We start from the raw sequence: 25,171 nt of genomic DNA, 5'->3' as shown, positions 1-25,171 counted from the left end.
CATCCCAGTTACCAAACTTTAGAGTTAATAGTCTTAACCATATATATGTGATAAAAACAAATGAACATTAATCAAGTTTAGCATAAACTTGATGCATACTACCAACTTTATAATTTGTAGAAAAGTAGCGAGAAAATACGAATATATTATTTCTTGTCAAAAATAGTGGATTCCTAAATGGAAAAAGCCTATAACAGGCTGTTAGGGCCAATATGCCTTGGGGTTTTTTAATATGTAGCCCTGGCTTTTTAAGTTAAAAAATCTTTGTGAGAGCCTGGATGTGTTATCTTTTTACTGTATTAGGAAGAATCCACCTGTTTTTTTGATCACCCCTTCATTGTCATTCAAAAATATTTTTTGTTTACCAGATGCATAGTTTCTTTTTTCAAACAGATTAAAATTATTAAATATTAAAATAATTAAATATTAATGTCTAAAATAAAGTGAATGACAGTTTTAAAATTATGATAAAAATGATCAAAATTGTGCTGTTAAAAAAAATCCCTGAGAAACAAAATAATGGGATAAAACGGCTAAACACATAGTTGCCTTAGAATTATAAGAATCTATCCGACATTTTGGTCAAAATTGGGTTATTCACATATTCTTATTCTGTGACAATTTATTTACATTATGCCATGTTTGTTTTTTTAAATGTGTGCATTTTGGGACTTTTTTTAAGAAAACAAAAAGGTTCTATCTAAAAAATCAAATTATAATTTGGTGCTATAAGGTTCTATCTGCAAGAGCCAATCAGCACTTTGAATGCACACAAGAGGACCAATCAGGATCAGCTTTCTTTGTCATGTGACCGGACTCCTCAGTGGCAGGGGAATAATTGAGGAAACAATGTTTGACCCTTTAACTGTCACCGTCCCGTATACGGGACACCTGCGTTTGCTTCAATATTGTGCATGTAATTGCTAATCGAATCATGACAAACTATATACCATTGGAAAGGTCTAAAGGGCTCGGCATAGTCCATGCAAATTGCACTTTCGTTCTGCGTTCAGTGTTTAGAAGAATACATAAACTGATACATAAATGATAATTCATTCATAAATTAGTGTGCATCAAAAGTATAGTTTCATACAAATGTATTGTTTTTATATTGTTTCTGTGATTTTTTATTTTTCATTGTGTCTGTTAATTGAAAAAGTATTTTTTTTTAAACTAAAAACATGTCAGTGTCTGCTGTGGTCAAATTTCGGATCAAGTTTTAAAATCAATGGAAGCCTATGGGCCCCCTAGTGGATTTTGGTGGTAGAGCCTCAAAATTTGGTGTGAGATTCCTGCGATAAGCAATTTGTTTGTCCATACCGAACGCGAGAATGGGGCGGGACGCAACAATCAATCACAAAACACAGCCAATCAGAACAGTTTTTCTCTGTTCACACACCCTCTCACGCTGCAGCTGAAGAGTGCACATGCAGAGAGATGCGTCCTGTTCTCATGACTTCAGTAATGCCTCATCGGATGCTATGCTATAATTTCAGAATCTAAACGTATGTAATCAAATGTATATAGCCTGTCCTCATCCATGTTTGGTGATTAATATTCATTAGGTGCAGAACTTACATGGAATGAGATCGTTGTGTGGGCGGAGCTGTCATCCGCAGCATCGCGGAAATAAAAAACGTTTCTAAAATAGAAACTTACTCGGTTATTAACGTAACCTCGGTTCCCTGAGATACGGGAACGAGTACTGCGTAGCAGGACGCTATGGGGAAACCTCCTTTTTCTCCGATGACTGAAGCTTTACAATAACGCAGTGAATACTGCACGGCCATTGGTGCGTGCAAAGTAAAACTTTGAGCCAATGGCAGCGAAGCTGCACGGACCTATGGCGATGGTGCCCGCCAAAATGGGCGGGGCTTATGTCTATATAAGCAGACACATCGCCGTAGTGTCCTCAGGTTACTTCGACTGAAGCGACGACCATATGCAGCTTGTAAGCACGGCCAGGAACGCAGTACTCGGTCCCGTATCTCAGGGAACCGAGGTTACGTTAGTAACCGAGTATGTTCCCTATCGATACTTCACTCGTACTGCATAGCAGGATGCTATGGGGAACCAGTATAATCCGGCCGTGCTACAAGTGGAACGAAAACATCATATAATCCCTAGGCCGTGGCTCGAGGATAGGTATGAGGCAGAGAATCCTGCGTAAAGCGGAAAAGCCAAGCTAATAGGTGGCCTAATCCGGTTAATCATCCCAGTAGTGTGCTAGGTGCTGGTGTGGTTGAGGGCAACCACAGCCCAGCAGTAGTCTTAAGCAGAAAGGACCCGGGCCTGTAAGGCCGGAACGTCCAGACTGTAGAATCTGGTAAATGTGGAAGGCGAAGCCCAGCAGGCCGCCGCACAAATATCCGCTATGGAGACTCCGCTAGACCATGCCCAGGAAGAGGCGACACCTCTAGTAGAATGGGCTCTAACTCCCGTGGGGCATAGAAGGCCCAAGGAAGAGTATGCCAGCGCGATAGCCTCAACTATCCATTTAGATAGTCTATGCTTCGTGACCGGAGACCCTCTGGTGCGGTCGCCAAAGCAGACAAAAAGCTGTTCTGACCACCTGAATGGGGCGGAACGCTCAATGTAGATCTTAAGCGCTCTGACTGGACAGAGCAGATTCAGCTCCGGGTCCTGCTCGGAGGAGGGGAGCGCAGAAAGTGTCACTACCTGTGCTCTAAATGGAGTAGAGAGCACCTTAGGTACGTAACCATGTCTAGGTTTGAGGACTAACTTAGAGTTGTCAGGCCCAAACTCAAGACAGGAGGGGCTCACAGAGAGCGCCTGTAGATCACCCACACGTTTTACCGATGCTAATGCTAGCAGCAGAGCGGTTTTAAGTGTTAAGGGACGGCGGTCCGCAGACTGCAGAGGCTCGAAGGAAGGGCCCTTCAGAGCTCTCACAACCGTGGGCAGATCCCATATGGGAACGGTGAGGGGGCGAGGAGGGCGTAGCCGCCTGGAACCCTTCAAGAAGCGAATGACCAAGTCATTCTTTACCACTCCTTGGCCCGCTATGGGGGCATGAGAAGCTGAAAATTGCTGCCACATAGACCTTGAGAGTGGAAGGGGAGCGGCCCTTATCCAACAGCTCTTGCAGAAAGGACAGAATTAGTGATATGTCACAGGATTCTGGGTCTGCGCCGCGGGTTGTACACCATGTGGAGAAGACAGACCACTTGAGGGTATAGAGTCGTCTAGTAGACGGAGCTCTAGCCTGTGATATCGTGTTCATGACACTCTCGGGGAGGACCGTAGGCTCCCGTCGAGAGGCCAAAGGTGCAGAGCCCACAGCTCTGGCTGGGGGTGCCAAATTGTGTTGCCTGCCTGAGAGAGGAGGTCCCGTCTCAGGGGAATAGGCCACGGGGCTGCTACGAGCAGCTGAGACAGTTCCGCAACCCAAGGCTGGTTCTTCCAGAGTGGGGCTACGAACAGCACCTTGTGCGCCTGTTCTCTGATCCTCCTGATCGTCTGTGGTATGAGAGCGATCGGGGGGAAGGCATAGAGGAGCCGGTTGGGCCAGTTGTGGGCCAAGGCGTCCCTGTCCTTCGAAAAATAGGTTGGGCAATGAGTGTTGTCTTTTGAGGCAAAAAGGTTGATTTCTGCCTTGCCGAAGACTTCCCAAATTTTCTGAACCGACTTGGGGTGGAGCATCCATTCCTCTGAAGGGACGTTGCTCCGAGATAGCATATCTGCTCCCTGGTTCAGTCTGCCTGGCACATGAGTTGCCCTTAGTGAGTGCAGATTGCACTGAGCCCATTCCAAGAGGCAAAGTACCAGGGAGAAAAGGCATCTTGAGGAGAGGCCTCCCTGGTGATTTATGTAGGACACCACTGTCATGCTGTCCGATCGGACTAAGACGTGGCGGTCCCGTAAGACCAGCAGGAAGTGGCGAAGAGCCTGCCATACTGCCTGCATTTCTAGGCAGTTGATGTGCAGGTCCTTTTCCTGAGTCCTTTTCCTGAACCTCTGTGCCATCGCACAGAGCCTCCCAACGCGTTTTGGAGGCGTCTGTTGTGACCACCTTTCGTCTGCATGTGGCACCCAGGGGCACACCCTGCTCCAACCAAAGAGGATCCCTCCATGGGGCTAGAGCTGTTACACAGACCTGATCCACCCAGACGCGTAGGCGTGGCGGAACTCTCGGTTTCAGCCAGTACTGCAGCGGACGCATCCGAAGAACGCCCAACTGCAGTACTTGAGACGCGGAGGCCATGAGACCCAGCATCTCCTGAAACGCCTTGAGGGGGCGTGACGCTCCGGGTGTAAAAGAGGCCGCGAGCTGCTGAATGGCTAGGGCACGGTCTGGCGCGATTCTGGCTGTCGGATTCCCGCATTCTGAGAGGGGATAGAGCCGTGTCCATGCACTTCGTGAAAGTGCGAGGAGCTAGAGACAGTCCGAATGGAAGGACCATGTATTGATATGCAACCCCTTCGTAGGCGAATCTCAAGAATCGTCTGTGATGAGGGGCTATCTGGATGTGGAAGTATGCGTCTTTCAGATCCAGGGAGAAGAACCAGTCCCCTGGGTATATTTGCGCGAGGATCTGTTTCAGTGTAATCATTCTGAAACGCCGTTTCATAAGGGCACGGTTCAGATGTCTGAGATCGAGGATGGGGCGGAGACCGCCATCCTTTTTGGGTACGAGGAAGTAGCGGCTGTAGAAGCCCGACTCGGTTTGATCTGGAGGAACCAGTTCTATGGCTCCTTTGTCCAGTAAGTTCCCCAACTCTGTGCGCAGAACGTGTGAATTCGCACTCTGGACTCAGGTGGTGATCATCCCGCGGAAACGCGGGGGTCTGCGAGCGAACTGGAGTGAATATCCTCGAGATATTATTCCCATTACCCAATCCGATACCCCGGGGATAACCCGCCAAGCCTCGGCCCGTATGGCAAGGGGTTGAATGCATTGGGGAGGTATGCCGCCTTTCAGGGGCTTGACTCCTGTGGAGAGTGGAAGAGGAAGGTTGCTCTTTTTCTGACAATGTTTGTGTTTTATACAAGTGCCCGCTATAACAGCGGTGGGTTGTGCGGGCGTTAGAACAGACTCGGTATTCACACTGTGGAACAAAAACACATTTTCGCCGGCACCCGGAACAGAACGGGGTGTTTGGGCGCACAAAAGAGCCTTCTTTGAAGGAGGTCCAGCCGCAGCGAGACACAGTCCCTTCCTCTTACTTTCCTCGGTCTCAGGATGGTGCCTGAGGCACAGGGTCCAGCGTGATCTTTGGCCGGATTCCTGACGCTGAGGGTGGGGGAAACGTCTCCCGGAGCGAGATCGTTGACGCGTCTCAGCTCCTGTTACCTTCTGGGCAGCGGGGGGCGTGGCCTTCACCGGCTGCTGAGTCGGCGCTGGCTTGGGGTGAGCCGACGCAGGTCTGGACCCGGGTCTCTTGGGCAGGAAGTGCTTCATGGCCTGCGAAGATTTCTGCGCTGCGGTGAAGCGTTCTGCAAAACCCTCCACTGCTGGTCTGAAGAGGCCGGCAGCGGATACTGGAGCATCGAGGAAGGGGACCTTGTCTGCTTCCTTGATCTCTGTGAGCGTCAGCCACAGATGGAGCTCGAGCACCACGAGACTGGCCATCGATCTGCCTATCGCCTGGGCCGTGGCCTTGGTGGCGCGTAGGGCGAGATCCGTCGCACTCCGCAGTTCTTTGAAGGGCGCGATATCTGTACCGGACACGTCCATGCCCTGGAGGAGTTTGGCCTGGTACACTTGAAGCACTGCCATGGAATGCAATGCTGAAGCCGCTTGGCCGGCGGACGAGAATGCGTGTCCAGCGAGGGCCGAGGTGGTTTTGCACGGCTTAGAGGGATGGGCCGCTTTTGCCGTCCAACCGATGGCCGAGGGCGGACACAGATGTGCGGCCACCGACTCATCCAGGGGAGGCAGCTTCTCATATCCTTTTTCCTCTACGCCGTCAACCGAGGTGAGAGCGGAGGAAGAAGAGGGTCGTAGACGGGCCGAGTAGGGAGCGCGCCATGACCTGGTGAGTTCATTGTGAACCTCCGGGAAGAACGGTGAAGTTCGCTGACGAGGGGCTTGGCGGCGCCCCGGCAGGAACCATTCCTCCAGGCGGCTGCGAGCGGGTTCCTCCGGAGAGGACCACTCTAAGCCCAGCTCCTCCACAGCCTTAGTAAGGACCCGAAAAAGCTCGGAATCCAGACCCGGCGCGGGTTCGCTGTGCTCTATAGACGGCAGGGGGGCGGGGTCGAAAACCGAGCCCGACAGCTCCTCCCCGTCTGAAGCCGCTAACGACATGTTGTCGTCTTCCTTGAATTCGCTTCCGCCAAACGAGACCATGCCGGATGCTGGTCGGCCTGGGAAAAACGAACTGGCAAATTTTCTCTCTGTGGAGAAGGCGAGGCTCGCCGAGGGGGGACGTGAGCTCGCGCTTCCCCGAGCGCTTAGTTCCTCTACCCCGCTGCTTCGTCTCCGTAGAGTGAAGCGGGAGGGATCGAGAAGCAGATTCGCTCTCTGAGAAGAAAGCTATCCGCGAGCGCAGAGAGAAGAGACTCATGCTCTCGCAATGAGGGCATTCCATCTCTCTGAGTGCGTCTTGAGCGTGGGAAACTCCCAAGCATGAGACGCACTCGCCGTGACCATCAGCGGCGTGCAGGGATATCCCACACGAATGACAGTGACGGCGCGGCATTTGCAACAACGCCACAGGAAATTTGCTCAGGAAATTTGCTGTTTTAGAGCTTGCCAGATGGCGGCAGGGAACAGGAACCAGCGCTGCTGAGAAAACCAGCGAAATCACTGAGCAGAGCGTTCCAGTCCACTGCATGCTTTTCCGATGGCGAAGCTATCAGTCCGAGTAGCGAGGTAGAAGTCGTCGCTGAAGGAGAAGAAATCTGAGGACCCTACGGCGATGTGTCTGCTTATATAGCCATAAGCCCTGCCCATTTTGGCGGGCACCATCGCCATAGGTCCGTGCAGCTTCGCTGCCATTGGCTCAAAGTTTTACTTTGCACGCACCAATGGCCGTGCAGTATTCACTGCGTTATTGTAAAGCTTCAGTCATCGGAGAAAAAGGAGTTTTCCCCATAGCGTCCTGCTACGCAGTACGAGTGAAGTATCGATAGGGAACGGCTGTTGCTCGTCACGCAGCGCTGGTTAGGACAAAACCTCTGATTAACATGGAAAAGATACCTTTTATTGTGTGTCGCAGCGTCGCGTCGTGTTTGGTTAGGACACGGTGTTAGACCTGTTCCAAAAAGTCCCATTTACAAATTTCAGACAATGTTGATATTGTACATTTCGGTCTCATGTATAAAAGAGATATGTTCCTCATCATTTTTGCTATATGAAATGCAAAAACTTTAAAGCTCAATGTCTCAAAACTACTCAGACCACAGATAGAACCTTATAATTCCAAGGTGACGACATAACACCTATAGAACTCCTGTGAAAATGGGCAAATCCTGTTAATTAGAAAGAATTGTATGCAACACTAAACACGTTTAAACAACATCAGCCAAAATAAAAGAAATCTGTGAATATCTTCAAAAACGAGAATCTGAGCAATAAGTGGCCAGGCTTTTCAGGATTGAAGGCACATGAAAGGAGAGGTGCATTATTGAAGAGTTGCATAAACGGCTTAAAATTCAAACAAGACAAACAACCTGGACTGTGTAAAGAAAAACAAAATAGAATTAATTACAATTAGGAATGACACAGAAGGACCAAATGTCAGCAGTATATAAACTCCGGAATAAACAAAATCATCCGATATGTGCAACAATCCCAGCTATCCTAGTTATTCGGCAACACAGAGAATCACATCCAGAGCTCTGGCAACTAGAACAACACTGAATCAAGCGCAAATACTGTATGTCCCTACATGACACAAAACATGCACTAAACACAAACCACAAAATGTGACCAGCTCTCTATCAAGACAAGTACAATCCACAACAAAAAATGATGCTGCTTTCATTATTTAGACAAATAATTTGATACCTAGAGCCTCCGATGCTTTTAAAAGTGGAAAAACAGCAATGCCACTAAGACACACCACAAAGAATTGTTGTTTACAGTGTCTTTTGTTTTGTGGTGTCCCCAAATTATAACTACTGAGAAATATGATTTATCAACATATAGGCCTACTCACTATAAGGTTAGGATTTGGTTGTAATTATGTATTCATCATTTACTGTTATTAATACAGTACTATAAAGCATAGTTTTTTAAATAAAGTATAAAAACCTTTCTTTGTCAAAACTGGTCGTTCTACAAAACCATTCCTCTGTTTCATTGTTTTTAAAATAATGAAGGAATAAGTTTACTTTAGTAAGTTAGTAAGAGACCATTTGAGTGTCAACCTTGCTACCATGATTTGTACAGTTAAACATTAAAAATAGAAAACTTGGACTTTATCTTCATGATTGTTGTTTTGATGTCAATTTACAAACAGTATATAACATATATTTTCAATTTTATTTACATAGCGCTTTTCACTATTTTGCATTGTTGCAAAGCGTCTTCGCATACAATTAGGCAGTGGTTACTGTAGTAAATAAAGAAATAGATATAAGAATGAATAGACGGTTTCATCTTAACAACTTAAACAAACGTTACTGCGCATGCGCGTTTTTGTGACCCCAACTAAACTTCCGGTACACATTCACAAAGAATAGAGTGCCTGTGGATTATTTCTGATAACAATCAAAAGAAACCAAGAACCGAAGAAATCGTCTCTCCGATATTTTGAATTTAGACTGCGATGCCAATCTCAACCGCTAGATGTCAATGTACCATACGGTTTGTTTAAATGTGTCAAAACTACAGGACCCATTCAACAAATTGTTTACTTAATATAATTATTATACAGTAAAATAATGTAATATACATTAATATTAACATAAATTAAATGAAATATAAATAGTGATATTATTAGACACTAGCCCAACACAAACCGGAAGTTAACTGGGGGTCAGGTGCGCGCGCGTCCGATGAAACAGTCTATAACTAAATGACACAATATATGGTATTCTAATGTAATTTAGTTTGAGATGGAAATGTATTTTTATTTTTATGTTACAGACATTTCCTTTGGAAAATAAATAAAATGGAAACCAAATGGCCGAAGAGTGAGAGAGAAAATCTGAAGAAAACATTTCCGTTTACCTTCCATCCGATCACACATTCATGAAGAATAAATGCATGTGTGATGTACATAACTCTGCCACCTTTATTTCAGAGGAAATAACACTACATGCTGCTTCATGTAAACACTTGCATACAACCAGATATTTACATTTACTCATTAGACAGACAGACTTCCAGAGCAACTTGCAGAGCATTTAAAGGGGTCAAATGACACAGCTAAAACAAACATTATGGTTTGTTTTAGATGTAATGCAATGTGTACACACGATTTAAGGTTAAAAAATGTTGTATTTTCCACATACCATGCAGGTTTGTATCTACTCTTTTTCCTGCCTCTCTGAAACGCGCTGATTTTTAACAAAACTCATCGGTCTGAAAAGCGAGGTGTGCTATGATTGGCCAGTTAACCTTTGCGTAGTGATTGGTCGAATACTGCAAGCGTGTGACGGAAATGTAACGCCTCTTACCATATTTTGAACATCACGTTCCTCTTCAATTGTGCTGACAGGTACGCCCACCTTACTTGTGTATACATATCAAATCATACCACAAACTGATGTAGATTTGTGGGGGTGTGGTTACACGAGGCGTTTCAGGCAGGTCTGGGTGAGCATTCGCTTTTAGATAGAATGCATCTTTTGTTCCAACACTTTAATTTTTGCAATTTTACGTGTCTAATACATGCATGGGCAACTTATAACACACCAAAGACACAGAAAAACATGTGTTCGCGCCATATGACCCCTTTAAGGTATACATTGTATATTTCAGACACAAAATCAGCCAATTAGCAGACACAAACCTGCTTTAGGACCTGATACCTGGCCACAGGCCTACAGAATGTATTTATGTACATATGTATTAGATGAGGGGGGGTCAGGATCAGAACTGTGTATAAAATCTCACGGGTGCCTGAGCCCACCAGCATGGTGAAAGAATCAGTAATGACCCCACAGCGTCAAATCTACATGTCTGAATGACACTTGTAACAATGTTTTTGTGAGGGACGTGTGTTTCTTCTGTGGAAAATAAAGAGCTCTGAATTCTTCTGTTTGGCGACCGTCCCCTAACAAACGTCCAACCCCCGATCTAAACCACCCCCACCTCCTGCCAACACCTGCTTTGTTTCTGCCTTCTAATTTCCCATCATGCAACTGGTACCCTTCTCTTTCTTTTTTCTTAAATTCAACTCAACTTTATTTATATTGCGCTTTTTACAATTTTCATTGTTACAAAGCAGCTGTACATAAGACATATTGACTATAAGCAAAACAATTAAAGTTGTACCTGCAAAAACAAGAAAAATAGACAATACTTGGTTGAAAATGCATACTTTGATTTACAGGTTCACTTTAAAATAGTGAAAGTGAAAAGTGAAAGTGACCTATTCGTCAGGTATGGTGACCCATACCCAAAATGTGACCTCTGCATTTAACCCATCCGGAGAGTAGTAAACACACATACACCAGGAGCAGTGGGCAGCTATCACTGCAGCGCCCGGGGAGCAAGTAGGGGTAAGGTGCCTTGATCAAGGGCACCTCAGTCGTTACCTGCCGGCCCTGAGAATCGAACAGGCAACTTTCTGGTCACGAGTCTGACTCTCTAACCATTAGGTCACGACTGCCCCTTAAATTTATTTAAAAAAATAAATAGATCTATAGCTGTCTGCTGTTGGTGACATTTGAGAAATTAATGGAAGTCACCATTCATGATCACGTGGGCTGAGTCACAATAGTAGTCAGGCCTCTCCTCAGTCTGGTTATCTTAACACTGTGGCAGTATAGTAGCCCATGAGGTTCATCCAAGGTGTGATTATTGCTGGTTGAAAACATTACCCAATACCCCGCTATGATGACTTGAAATATAGTCATCACTGGCAATTATTGACTGTCTTTGCAAAACCTGTCTCATGTTTTTGTTCCCTGTGTTGCAGATGATTTGATCCTGGCACCTCCCATGTTCACCCCCAAATGAAAATACTTTTATTGTTTACTCACCCTCATTTCATTGCAAACAAAAATGTTGAAGAAAGTTGGTAATTATTTACAATGACGTGTGGAGAACGCTTATCCAAAACAGCTTACAGTGTTATTGTGTGTTCCCTGGGGACCTTTTGCACTACTGACGCAACGTGCTAACCACTTAGCCACAGGAACACAAACAACATGACCCCCCCCATTGACTGAACAAAACCACAAAGACATTTCTCAAAATATCTTCTTTTGTGTGTTTTTTAAATAGAGATTATACAGATTTTTAACCGTGTGAGGGTAAATAAATGATGCCAGAATTTTTCTTTTGGGTGAATGACCCTTTTAAGTCATCATGTGCTAGTCTACCACAGCGTTTAAGTCTTTAACTGCTCATGAGAAGGCTCAAATCTGTGGGCTGTCTTGACAAAGATTTGAGCTTTAAAACTACATAACATTGGATGAATATAATTTAAGGTGAATTCAAAGCAGATTCATAAGATTTTAGGTTTAATTTGTTTGTAGTTGGTCGCTCATTTAAACTGGATTAACTCTATGTAGGGCGTCGACATACTGTGCGAGTATGAATGACTAAACAAATAATGAGCTACTAAGATTGAAGCAGTCAAGCTAGCATGCACCCATAATGATGGACATATTATGGTGCTTTCATGTACACTACTATGATCTTTGATGACGGGCTATTTACCCTCCCTGATCTAACCAATGTTTGTTTTAATTTAGTTGCCCCAACCAGGCTTAGTTTGTCTGTACAAAGAATGAGAATTCATCCGCCAGAGCTCTGGGAAAGCAGGCAGGACAGCCCTTACCTACAGATGCTTTGAATTAACGGAGATTTTTCTGCTAGGAAAAGTGGAGAGAGCTGCCCGTATTTCCTGTGGATTAGTCGTCAGATGGATGCCCTCCGAGGAGGTCTGTAGAGCGACGCTGGGAAACTGACCTGGCTCTGACTCCAGCACAAAAGAGCCACTCTCTGCCAACATAACCCCGGGATAAGAGCTCGGCCCAGGTCCACCACATTAACACCAGCTGAGGCAATCCTGAAGCACTAAGAAACTTGCCTGTATACTACATGATTTTGCCAACATAGAAGAATGTTTTAGATTTGGTTTTAGACACGTTAAAATGTACCCTTTTTCCTGCATGGGGCTCGTGTGCCCGAGTGAGAATTTGTGTGCATGAGTAGCATTTTCCTTTTTTATCAGAACGACTGTGTAGCATTAATGTAACAGCAACTAATCATATTTTCGGCTTATGTTTTATCTGGCTATTACTGACCAACAAAAACATAAACATTAAAATAAGTTACATTAGAATCTAGCGTATCCGACTGACTGTATTAGTTTTAGCCTTTAGCCTCTGCGAGAGTTGTTCATATGACAGAAGTTAAAATTTCAAAACTTTACTGTGGCAACAGTGGCATTATGTGCAGGCCCGCGGGCCAAAACTGGCCAGCTAGCAATAATATCTGGCCCGCGCCAGCAGAGCATGTGAGTGAAGCGGAGCGAGAGCGTAGCGTTAATATTTATCGCGGCGCGGAGAACGCCTTTCTGAAAATTCCGCTCCACTCGCTCAATCTCAGAGTCGCTCTGAGTCCTCTTGGTGATTTACTTTTTTGCTGCTGGATTATTGTACCATGTACACCGCATGAGCCTGAAGCCTGAATAATAGCACAACGGCAATGGCATGCGCGTCAACTACAAACGCCTCGTCCATTTGCGGAAGTGCTCGGGCGACAAGAGGTTTGATACACGTTCATTTCAGACATTGTGTCACTTACCCAATGTAACAGGTGCTTTTCTGAAATAAAACCTGAATAAACCTCGATGTCAAATGCGATCTCCGGAGGACTCATGCAACCTTTCTTAGACACAGCTACTTTGTCCAAGTTTCTAAAAGTACATTCTAAAATGTTGTATCGATTGAGGTTTGACGTTTTAAGACCGCATTTCCCCTTGTTTTGGTCTATTGAGCCTGTTTCTTTTATTAACCCCATTAATAATAAAGCTGTACATAGTGCATTTCATCTTTTGTGCATTTATTTTGAATGTTGCATTATGGCAGCTATATGTCCACGGAAATAAAGTAACGAAAATCAAATATACTTTATCAGTTATTATACAGTTATTTTAGGCACTCTTTAAATAAAAAATGACTAAAATTATTGGCTGTAATGTCACACAATGTCGGACTGAAACATAACTGCTCTTTTTCAGCCTACTATAAGAATTTCGCTCAATGACTGCGCTTCGCTAAGTCGCTGACGGACCAAGCATGGACTTGCGTAGCATGCTCTGATAGGAAAGGTCTAATTTTCCTAATATTGTAGAGGATGAATCTCTACAGGACCGGGTGGTGCTGGCAACATGATCACCACTCCCAGGTTTCTGGCCGTTCTGGAAGATGTGATGGTTGATGAGCCCAGTTGAATGGAGAAGTTGTGATGAATCTTTGTGTCGGACGGGATTACAAGCAGTTCTGTTTTAGCAAGGTTCAGCTGCAGGTGATGGTCGTTCATCCAGTGCGAGATGTCGGCTAGGCATGCTGAAATGCGTGCAGAAACAGTCGGATCGTCAGGCTGAAATGACAGGTGGAGTTGCGTATCATCCGCATAGCAGTGATAGGAAAAGCCATGTTTCCGAATGACAGAGCCTAGGGATGTCAAGTATATAGAAAATAGCAACGGACCAAGCACTGAGCCCTGAGGCAACCCTGTGTCGAGATGTTGGGACTCAGAGACCTCTCCTCTCTAGGATACTCTAAATGTCCTACCTGTGAGGTAAGATTTGAACCATTGTATCACCACTCCAGAGACACCCATAGCCTTGAGGGTCGACAGGAGTATGTGGTGGTTAACAGTGTCAAAGGCAGCAGACAGATCCAGTAAAATAAGTACCGATGAGTTAGAGGCAGCTCTTGCCAGTCTCAGGGCTTCAATGACAGAGAGCAGCGCAGTCTCAGTGGAATGACCGCTCTTGAAACCAGACTGGTTGCTGTCCAGGAGGTTGTTCTGGGTGAGAAAGGATGAGAGCTGGTAACATATCACCCGTTCAAGAGTTTTAGCAATGAAGGGGAGGAGTGATACCGGTCTGTAGTTCTCTAACAGTGCAGGATTAAGAGTGGGTTTCTTCAGTAGCGGGGTAATACGGGCCTCTTTGAAGACTGTGGGAAATGTACCAGTGGTGAGAGACGAGTTGATAATGTGGGTCAGAGCGGGAACAACCGATGGAGAGATGGCCAGGAGGAGATGAGTGGGGATGGGATCTAGCGGGCAGATAGTTGGGTGGTTAGAAGACAGGACCTTGGAGACATCATCTTGAGATAGGAGAGAGAAAGAGGGGAACGAGCATGTGTCAGGGGTCTTGGTGTGATCAAGAGGCGGTGGCACAGGGAACTGACTGCTGATGGTGGTGGTTTTCTTTACGTAGAAAGATGCAAAATCATCAGCTGTTAAGTCGGATTGAGGTGAGGGGGCAGGTGGGCAAAGAAGAGCAGAGAAGGTTTTAAAGAGAGTACGAGAGTCAGGCGAGTCTTTAATTTGAGCATGGTAGTACAGGGTTTTTGCAGATGAGACGTCAGCAGAGAAAGAAGAGAGGAGAGACTGATAGAGACTGAGGTCAGTAGGTTCTTTAGATTTGCGGCTCTTTCTCTCAGCAGACCTGAGCGTGGCGCGATGCTCACGGAGAACATCAGATAACCAGGGGGCAGAAGGGGATGCCCGAGATGGCCTAGATGTTAGAGGGCATAGGTTATCTAAGCAGGAGGTTAGTGTGGAGCAAAGAGTGTCGGTGGCACTGTTAGTATCCAAGAGAGAGAGCTGTTCAGAGGGAGGGAGCGTGGTGGAGACCACAGATGATAAGCGGGAGGGAGAAAGTGATCGTAGGTTGCGCCGGAATGTGACCAGTGGGGAAGCACGTGTAGTGTCTGGAGAAGTTAGGTCGAGATCAAGAGTGATCTTAGGTCGAGTTGCCGACCCTTGCATTATGGTGTCACAAAGTATAGCACTTCGATAAAAAAGTATTAAAAAGGTTAGTTTTGTTTAAAAGGTATTCAAAGTATAGTATAGTGACCAAAAGTGTTTTTTTATTGAAATATATTCATAAAAACTTTTTGTATGATGATCTTGTATGCATATTCCAGAGTGCTCGGAGTGTAAACTGATGCTTTGGGAAGAATATAAAACTTATTGAGTCAAGATCCGAAAGAATGGCATCAAAATATTACTATACTAGAGGATCAACAAGAGTTCATTTGCAAAAAAAAAAGTTTTTATTGTGCATTTCAATCATATCGATCCAACTGCAGTTGAGTTAAGTAATTATAACTATAAAACAACCAGCTAACTAACACAATAAAAAACAATAAAAACATAACATCATAAAAAACATTATTTTTTTATTTAAGAATATACGTGATTTGTTTTTGCAGATAAACTCAACAAATACGGGCTTTATTCAAATAAAACCCATATTCATTAATGCTGTAGTTTGCATTTTTGCCAGACAATTTTGCCCAATAAATGTCTTATAGTACACCTCATATTTTAAAGCTTTAATATAACCCGAGGGACATTAAAAGTATGGTACAAACATGCCTCCCGGACATCACCTTTGGCCCATACTGAATGTTAAAAACATGCAACGTCCACAAGTCTACCTCCAGGTAAACTTCCTCATTGCTGGCGTAAAGTAATTATTTCAGTCTTCACCTAAACCACCGCTTAGGACAATTCATCATGACGGTGAAACGGTCAACCAGTTTAGACCATGGTGCTACCACCTTTTGACCAATCCACTGAAAAGAACCAACTCAACAATTCGTACCTGGACATCACTAGTTTAAATGGTCAAAGATTTATTATTAACATTAAACTGGTACTAAAGAGTGAGGAATTATGAGAGAGAAGCTGACAGACCAGATAAAAGATAATATCATAGTCAGTAGTTTAAGACACAGACATATCCCAGAAATATACTAGTAGCACTAACTGTGGTGTTAAACACAGCATTTATTAACAGCGTGTAAAGCTGCTTTGCACCAATGAAAATTGAGAAAAGCATTACCTAAATAAAAGAAAATTAAATTAAAAGAAAACAACAAAACCCCAAAGAAACCATCAGAAATGATATGGTTTACATTAAAATACCACAATGAGCCATTAGCTTTTCCATTACAACAATTCCAATTACAAAAAAATCTTTTTTGTAGGATTTTATAGTGTTCTGTTGGTTCCCATCTGCCAGATAACATCCCACGATCCCACCATAGTTTCCATCATATACAAGTAGACTTTACAGTTTCTATTAAAACCAATACAATTCTTATTAGAACCATTGAATCCTTTGCATTTTCTTGTGTTTTGAGCATTTTCTATTGTTTTCTCATCACGGAAATAAGGAGAGACCAATGCTAACAATCATTAAAAAACAGTATATGAAGTTTTAGGTGTTGAGCTGGGAACATTTTGTGTCCCATCATGTCATCTGTAACATTTCACAATGTTTCAACAGTAACTCTTGATCAAATGAATGTAAGTGTGGTGAACAGAAGTGGCCTATATGTTTAACGTACAGTAAGTAAGTGTACATCGAAAGAGACTCAACACACATCCAAATGTAGTCTACCGTATAAGTTCCAGTGAGATAAAATTAGACTTAGAGGGCCATCTGCTGGCAGCAGTGACAAATTACAGTTTTATTCTAAATATAGTCTATTTTACAACATATATATATATATATATATATATATATATATAATTGGCATATATTAGGCCTAACATTAGATAGACATTACAAGTATGTTTTTCATGACGTGCTACAATGTCACCTAAATTGATCATCTTTGTAACTTAGTTTAAATATTCAGCACAGGGGTTTGTTTTCATATTATTTGTTGATTGTTACGGAACACATCACACAATCACTGCCTCCTTAATATGTTTCCCCTCTTTTTCAGCCTGTATAGCCTATCTATCATTCTCCCCTGAAAGATCTCATCTTTTGCTGAAATTAATCAATTGTATTTGTTTATTTATTTGCCATACTGTATACAATAGCCAGTTTATTGGCTACTGCATTTAATAAGTATTTCATTACATATTCATTACATTTAAGTGTAATTTTTAAACTCAGCCCAGAAGAGTGCTGAAACAAGTGTCCTAAACATTTCTGAATTAAAAAAACGAATTGGAATCTGGAATGCAGCAAACCTTCATTAGTACACAGTACAACACCCATCACTATAAAGTACCAACAAAAAAATCATATTTCCTTAAAAATGAACATACTCTTCATACTGTATAATCTTTAAATGTTTTTATTTTTAGCTTTGAATCTACCTTTGGTAAATAATAATAAAGTTAATTGGCATCCAGTTTTGCCATTTCTTGCACATAGATCCCTATGCTCTCACTGTCAAACAGTACGAAATACACAGTCTTGATTGAGGATGACATTGTTGTCACAAAGTAGCTGGAGATAGCCTTCAAAATAAGCTGGGCAGCAGTCTGCTTAGGAAAACCATTTCTGTAGGGGAGAGAAATAAAAAAGTCATGTCATAAATACTGTGGAAAAACTACACCTCCAAGAAATTCCACACATCTAGGTAGTAAAACGAATGATGACCCACTGTGTTGAATGTTGGAGTAAGACCTAACAATGTTAACACTGGGCACTTTCCAGCAACTTCCGCTACAAATAAATCATGTTTTACTCTTAAAAGGGCTGTTTTTGTGCTAAATGGTTCTCTCTAAGAGTTTCTCAAAAACACAGTTTTTATTCATAACCCCCAATAATGACATTTACACTGGTCTTTAGGTTTTTTTTGAACCGCTGGATCTAACAAGTGCTTTGTTAAAAGTGGTCAAACTCTTGCAATCTTTAGCTCTTCTGGACATAAGAAAGCTATTCACTATAGATTACAAGTTAGGTCCCAAAAGCATTCCTGAATAATCTTCTATGGACAAAATCTGAATGACAATCATATGGATGGCCAAACAATAAAGTTTATTATTTTTACACAAATTTAATTAGGCAAAAAAACAGAAGAGGACAAAATAAACTAAACATTTAGAGATGAACAAAAATCGATTCAATCAATGTTTGGTAAAATACCGTGGCTTTACTGTACCTGCCACTGCCGATAGATGGGAATGCCACGGATTTAAGTTTTTTCTCATCAGCAAGAGCAAGACAGTTCCTCACAGTTTTATCTAGCATCTCTTCACATTTATCTGATCCCCATCCTGGACTGTTACAGTGGATGACAAACTTTGCAGGAAGTCCAAATCCTGAGGTCAGAGCAACTGAGGAAAGAGATGTTCCAAATATTCATTGCATGTCCTTCACAATGAAAAACAGGTCATTCTGATCAATTGCTCAAAGCTTAAATCACAGATTTCCTACTTCACCATATTTTGCTTACATTAAAGGTGCCATGAATTAAAACCACAATTTTGACCCGAGCTTTTGTTATATAAGAGGGAATGTATTCACGCGAACATCATGTAAGTGTCAGAACTGAAAACGCCCTTGTTACTGAGATTACATCTTTTATTGACACCAGGCCCAGCGAACAGCAGGTTCTGGAATGCACCTATCTATGACGACATTGATAGGTTGAACCCCACCTCCAAAGAAAAATATCAATGACTACTTCTCCAGCCCCGCCCACTGGTTCCCGCATGACAGAACCAGTGGCCCTGAACCAGATAGAGCGAGCAAGCAATAAACAAACATGCCATTAAAGATAGCTAAATATTGTGCCATCCCTGGTTGTGGAAGAACACAGTCGCTGCATAACCTTCCTTCGGATTCTGATATTAGGAGTGCGGGGTTAAAGTTTATTTTTAAAGACGCTCCAGCTCATGTGGGAAAAACATGGAGCGTTTGATCGTTTCATTTCTCCGAGGATTCCTTCGTGAACAAGGCACAGGATTTGTGGAGAGACTAAAATGAAAAAGCAGTGCAGTGCCATCCATATTGGATCCGATAGCAATCTTATGTGAGTAAAACATTTTTGTACTATGCTTCACTGTTGCTTTGTTATTGATCGCTTGATCTATGCAGAGGTTGTCTGTGATCTTAAACCCGTGCGAATCGGGATCTCTGTGATTTGGCGGGCTCATATATCATTTTTCAAGGTTTTATCCACCGTTTGCGAATAATGGCGGCTGTTTGAAGTGTTTTGCTATTATTTCGGGTGCTGGGTGATATCCATAAGTTGCCGGGAGTCTCCCGTTTGTTTATTTATCATGGAAACTCGTAACATTTGAGACCCGCGATCGCGGTGATCTTTTGTCCGGTTCGCGATCACGGGTCTCAAATGCTGACAGGTACGGTCATATATCATTAAACACGATACAACTATAGGCTATACAAACTATACGCAAAGCCATGCCATCACATCCACGAATGCGTCACATGAAATACTGATGTGGGGAGGTCACGTATAATTCACAGGAGGTCTCCAGATAATACTAATGTCCTGCGAAAACTGGGAATGGTGCTAATGTGTAACCTAACGTTACGTCTCGAACCAAATTCACAGAAGGCTCCAACTACGCAAACTGCTATCCAATCAAAGCGGTGGGCGTTTACTTATAAAGTCTTCAATGCGGCACGCCCATTAAAACCGAGCGTTTGCAGAGCTGGCCTCAAAACCAGGGTAGAAAATAACCTATTACTTATTGATTTTGAATGTAAAAACCACGCGAACGTCATAACTAGACCTCGTACAACAGTATAAAACAATAAACAACACCACATCATCGCACCTTTAATTCTTTTTTTCTAAAACTGCCCCAGTGATGAGCTAAAGGAGCAGTTTACTCACAGTCCACTGGGATTTGAAGGTTGCATGAATGAACATTTAATAATGTAAATAAATAAGTAAATATGAAAGAAAATATTAACTAGCACTGACACTGTTTCTAAAGTTAAGAGAGGATCTCATTATTTATTTATTTGTTGTACCTTTTGGCTTCTTAGAAAAAAGGTTTGACTTGTTTATTCCCCCACATAATGTGTAATAATGGGTGTAAATGTCAACATCACAAAAGTGTTCTAAAGGATTAAAGTAAAGTATTCTCATAATGGTTATGTGTAGATTTGTTCTCAAGGTATAAGTAATACATGAGTCGAATTATTATTATTATACAATTTTTCTAAAGACATGTAGACATTTCTATGAATTTGGCACGTTTTAAACACTGCTTTCCCTTTTTATTATTGTATAAACTAGATCCTGCTTTTCCAATCCTCAGTCACTGTTTCTCACCAAAAAACTAAATGTCCTTTCTTACAATGTCATTGAACAGCTTACCTCCTGCCACCTCAAGAGGGCCATTTTTCTTGCGTAGTTCAACAACTGCATCTCCAAACTCCTTCCCACCTTTCTTCTCCAAAGCACTGCCTAAAGGAAACATTGAAGATCTGCTCTTAATAGAAACCAAGTTTTTTTATTATTTGTTTTAACAGCTGCCAAGACTATAAACTCGACCCACTGACTCAAATACAACGTTAGCGTGCAGTCGGTTAAAGGGAACTTTCGGTAGAGCTTCTCAAAGAGGAGCAATATTAAAACAAATACACAAATTCACACCAACACACAACAATCACATAGTTACTTATAGTTACTTAGCTGTCTGTTTGTGTAAGACATTAGTACACTCTTGATGGAGGAAAAAAGAAATTAAAAGTGGGCGCTACACGGACAAACAAAATGCCAACCTGAAACAACGTTATATGGACAAATTAAAGATGTTATGTGACACAGAGGCAGCTGAGGTCTATTCACATAGATCTATGTCACAAATAGTCTTTAATTTGTCCAAATACTGACAGAGTCGCCGAATCCAGGCACAATAATGGAATATATATATAATTCCATTATTATATATATATATATAATGGAGTATATGGCATAGCATATGGCAGACTTTAAATTGGTTAAATATTTAGAAAATAGCACTGGTAACAGGTAATACAATTCAAATTGGGCTATTTATGTGCTATAGCATCGTAATTATTTTGCTGCGGTTTTCTGCATGACTCTTAATGAAAGTGTGGTGTGTGTGGATTTGTGTACTGCACGTGTGACGCTCCTGGAGTTTTCATGACCAGAGCTGAGAGTTTACTTATTAATTTTACTCTCTCTTTCATTTATTGTCAAACACACATCGAAAATGTTAAGTTATGCATATAACTACTGTTCTCAGAAGGAGTGAAACGAGGTACAACACGTGACTATGGGATATCGCTCTCTTGCGCCATCTACTGAAGACACCTACATACACGCCTTAAAAGGCAAATGATGCATGACGACGTGGGCGGGATTGCCTGCCCACAACATATAAATACAGTCGCATGGGTCATTCCCTTTGTACAGTCAAGCTCTTCGCCGAGCTTACGACTGTGCGGGGCCAAGATGTGTTGTACCTCGTTTCCCTCCATCTGGGAACAGTAGTTATATGCATAACTCAACGTTCCCATTCAGTCGGTCCACTCGACTACACATGACTACGTAAGGTACCAGCACCGTCACTTAACCCATGCATCTCACAGAAGTGACGGCCCCTGGCCTGAAAATCCTGCGGTGAGCACGGACCGAGCCACTGTCGTCGCTGTGACACCTAGTCGGTAAAACCGAACAAACGTGTGCAGTGACGCCCAACTAGTCATCTACAGGGACTCCTCTAAACAGTGCCCATGTTGCCATGCCCCTTGTTGAGTGCGCACGCACCCCCATAGGCAGGTCCAAACCCCTGCTCTGTTTGGACAGCGGCTTCTCCCGAACTGGATTGGCTAAACATACAAACAGCTGATCTGAGGAACGCGTGGCTTGGGTCTGCTCCACATACCTACGCAGAGCCTGAACTGGACACAAAGCACGTAGTTCCTCGTCCTCCCCGGAGTCCGCAGAAACCATGTCCATGCCGGCCAACGAGGTGCCACTAGAATTAGTGACAGACCCTCCTGACGTACTCAGTTTAGAGTAGGTTGTATCATGTCCACCGGCGGGAATGTGTATAACAGGGTACGGGGCCATACATGCGACAGCGCATCCACCCCCAGCGGGGCGCTCCTGTCTGTGATCGAGAAAAACAGTGGACCTCAGCTTTGCCGAACCGATCCCAGATCTGCGCCACCACTCGCGGATGTAAGCGCCACTCCCTGACCTGTGGGACATAAACCGCTCTGAGCGACGCAGCATGTTCGCTGCTCCAAAACAGGAGCTTTCGTGCCATCTGCAACAGGGGAAGAGAGTGAGTCCCCCCTTGTCTGTTTATACGACACCACTGTCATGTTGTCCGTCCTGACTAACATATGTTTGTCCCGCAGACGCCAGGCAAAGTGTTTCAGCGCCAGACAAACAGCCTGCAGCTCCAGAAAATTTATGTGATGCTGTCTTAGTGCTGCTGACCATTCCCCTCTTACGGAGCTCTGCTGGCACAGAGCTCCCCATCCATGTAGCGACGCATCCGTCGACACCACAATACGTGACGTCACCCTGCCCAGGGGAACTCCCTCCGATAACAAAACTGGGTTTCCTCAGGGAACCAGAGTCTGAACGCACGTCTGAACCAGAGTCTGAACGCAAGGCGTGATCGTCTGTGACATGTCTGTGCAGATGCTGTGCCGCGTTTAATCTCGTGCTCATTACCTATCTCTGCAAGGCATGCATAAAGAGGAGACCCAAACGGACTGCCACGATCATTGAGGCCATGAACCCCAGCAGTCTCAATATTAAATGAAAACGGACCCGTTTGCCCAGCCGAAACAGCTTAGCTGTGTTCTGTACGGAATCTATCTCCAAACCGAGATATATTATCTGCTGCTTTGGGACTAGGGAGCTCTTTTCGAGATTTATTAGAAACCCCAGAGCCCGCAAATGGGAAACAAGTGCTTGTGTCTGTAACACTGCTTGCTCTCTGTTGTCTGAGACCAGGAGCAGGTCATCCAAATAGGCGAACACTCTCATGCCCTGGTGCCAGTGCTGCCTCCATGCATTTCGTAAAAATGCGGGGTGCTAGGGACAGCCCGAATGGTAGGACCTGAAATTCGTATGTGGCCTCCTCGAAGGAGAACCTCAGAAACTTCCTGTGCCCCGGGTGAATTGAGATGTGGAAGTATGCATCGGTTAGATCCACTGATGTTAACCAGTCTCGAGGACGCAAGGAACACAGAAGATGCTGTATCGTAAGCATCTTGAATTTGATTTTTCTGAGATGTTTGTTCATTCGTCTCAGGTCTAGGATAGGCCGTAAATCCCCGCTCTTTTTTGGAAGGAGGAAGTAACGGCTGTAAACCTGTCTTCCATGTTCCCCCGCGGAACCACTTGAATTGCTCCCTTCTGGAGGAGAGCACGGATTTCCCCTCTCAGCACAGGTGAATATCTTTCTGGGACTAATGATGTGATTACCCCGCCAAAGCAGGGGGGGCGCGTAAGAAACTGTAGTCGATAACCCCACTGGATCGAGCGAAGCACCCATGGTGCTGGGGCGCATGCGCGCCATCGTTTTAGGCAGACAGTGAGGATCCCCGTCATTAATCGGGGAATCTCCGCATCCACTTGCCCATGATGCTGTGTATGAGACAGCGATGCACCTTTTACCTCCGTTGGCACGTGGCCTGACTGCGAGGTTAGTATTTCTAAAATATTCTGATTCTGCTGACAAAGCAATACATGAGGCAGAACTTTACACAAAACTTTATTTTCTTGTCTTTGACAAATAAACTCAAAACTGAACCCTTCCTTTTGTAGGGTCTTGTCTGCGCCAAGAGAGGAACACGGCTGCCTCGAGACCGATATTCCTCTCTCAGGTGCTGGTCAGGGATACGATTTTCTCTTCCTTGTTGCTGCGGGGATTCCGCTTTTTGCTGGGGCCAGGACTCGTCTTCCAGGACCGGCCTGCTGTCTGGGCTGTGCACGCATTCTCTGCATTCCCCAAGCATCGGATCTCGGTGCTGCCGCTGGAGCCGGTCTTTTGGCTGGTGGCGGCCGGTAGACTGACCTGAGGCCAGTGTTGGCAGTCGACGGCCCCGGGGCGTTAAACCTCCGCGGCATCAAGCCTCTCAAGGACTCCGCCTACTTTTTGGAATCCTCAAACCGCGCTTGAAACGTGCCTAGACCTTCTCCGAAGAGCCCAGACTGGGAGATCGGTGCGCTGAGGAACGCACTCCGTTCCCGCTCGGGCAGGTTAGCCAGGGTCAGCCAGAGATGACGTTGTGCCACCACCGTACCGGCCATAGCATGGCCCAATGACCCCAGAACCCCACGGGTTGCATGAAGGATATAATCCGTTGTGGAACGTACTTCCCCCATGAGCGCGTCACACGGCATTCCTGCTGACATGGCCTCGCTCAGCTCTCCCAGGCAGATGGCTTGATATGTCTGTAGCAAGGACATAGAGCTCAGCGTTCTGGCCGTACGTGCTTGCTTGCTGTAAACCCTGCCCAGTTGCTTAAAAGAGAATCGGCAAGGGCCTGTCGGAAGAGTGGGAGTGCTTGTTATACCCGTGTTTCTGGAGGGTGCTAGTATGCCGCCAAGGAATGCTCCATTGGAGAGGCTGACATTAGTCCTGCTGCCTCCGCCCCTTCGAGCTCCGTGAACTTAGTCGCACCCGGCACCGGTGGAGGGGGTGACGTGGGCTTCGACCATGAAGACGTGAGCTCCACAAGACAGTCTGGGTATAGCGGCAGGCAGGTTCTCACCACCGTTTGCATAGGGGCCAAATAGAACCCCCCGAAGCGTGAGTCCTTCTGTACCGGGGGCGGAACGGGCCAGTCCACTGACAACTTTTCCGCTGCTCTCCGGAAAAGATCAATGAAGGAATCCTCCCGTCTCAACACCACCAGTCTCTACTGAGGCCGAAGGACAATCCTGCATTTGTCCCGCCTGTAGCGTGTCATCGTAGAAATCTTCGCCCGCATCTAACGAGACAGAGTCATCCTCTTGATACACAAACTCAGGAATATTCATAGGGACGCCCGTTTCCTCCTCTGCACGATCACCCCAGGTCCCCGCGACCTCTGCAAGGACAGCCAAGCAAGGCTG

At 44.4% G+C, this 25,171-nt stretch overlaps 1 protein-coding gene and 1 non-coding gene across 5 annotated transcripts in view; one reads left to right on the top strand and one right to left on the bottom strand.

Moving 5' to 3' along the window:
* The first annotated feature begins 10,886 nt into the window (after nucleotides 1–10,886).
* Nucleotides 10,887–11,027, top strand: LOC130570823 (U4 spliceosomal RNA). The gene has a single exon (XR_008965021.1). It is a non-coding gene; the product is annotated as a U4 spliceosomal RNA (small nuclear RNA).
* Nucleotides 11,028–15,406: 4,379 nt separating this feature from the next.
* LOC130569937 (core histone macro-H2A.1) overlaps nucleotides 15,407–25,171 on the bottom strand; it is a 51,940-nt gene continuing 42,175 nt past the window's right edge. For 2 of the 4 annotated variants that reach the window (XM_057359919.1, XM_057359920.1), the window contains exons 7-9: nucleotides 20,438–20,527; nucleotides 18,245–18,419; nucleotides 15,410–17,640 (exon numbers count right to left, since the gene is read on the bottom strand). In XM_057359919.1, coding sequence (XP_057215902.1) covers nucleotides 17,475–17,640; nucleotides 18,245–18,419; nucleotides 20,438–20,527 — 431 coding nt within the window. In that variant the 3' untranslated portion in view covers nucleotides 15,410–17,474. Of the gene's footprint in view, nucleotides 17,641–18,244; nucleotides 18,420–20,437; nucleotides 20,528–25,171 lie in introns of all 4 variants that reach the window. The other 2 variants (XM_057359921.1, XM_057359918.1) reach the window with 2 other exon arrangements.

The sequence above is a fragment of the Triplophysa rosa genome, linkage group LG19 (assembly GCF_024868665.1).
Source record: "Triplophysa rosa linkage group LG19, Trosa_1v2, whole genome shotgun sequence".
Lineage (NCBI taxonomy): Eukaryota > Metazoa > Chordata > Actinopteri > Cypriniformes > Nemacheilidae > Triplophysa > Triplophysa rosa.
Note: the sequence above shows the minus strand (reverse complement) of the source record. Positions and strands in the feature narration are given on the sequence as shown.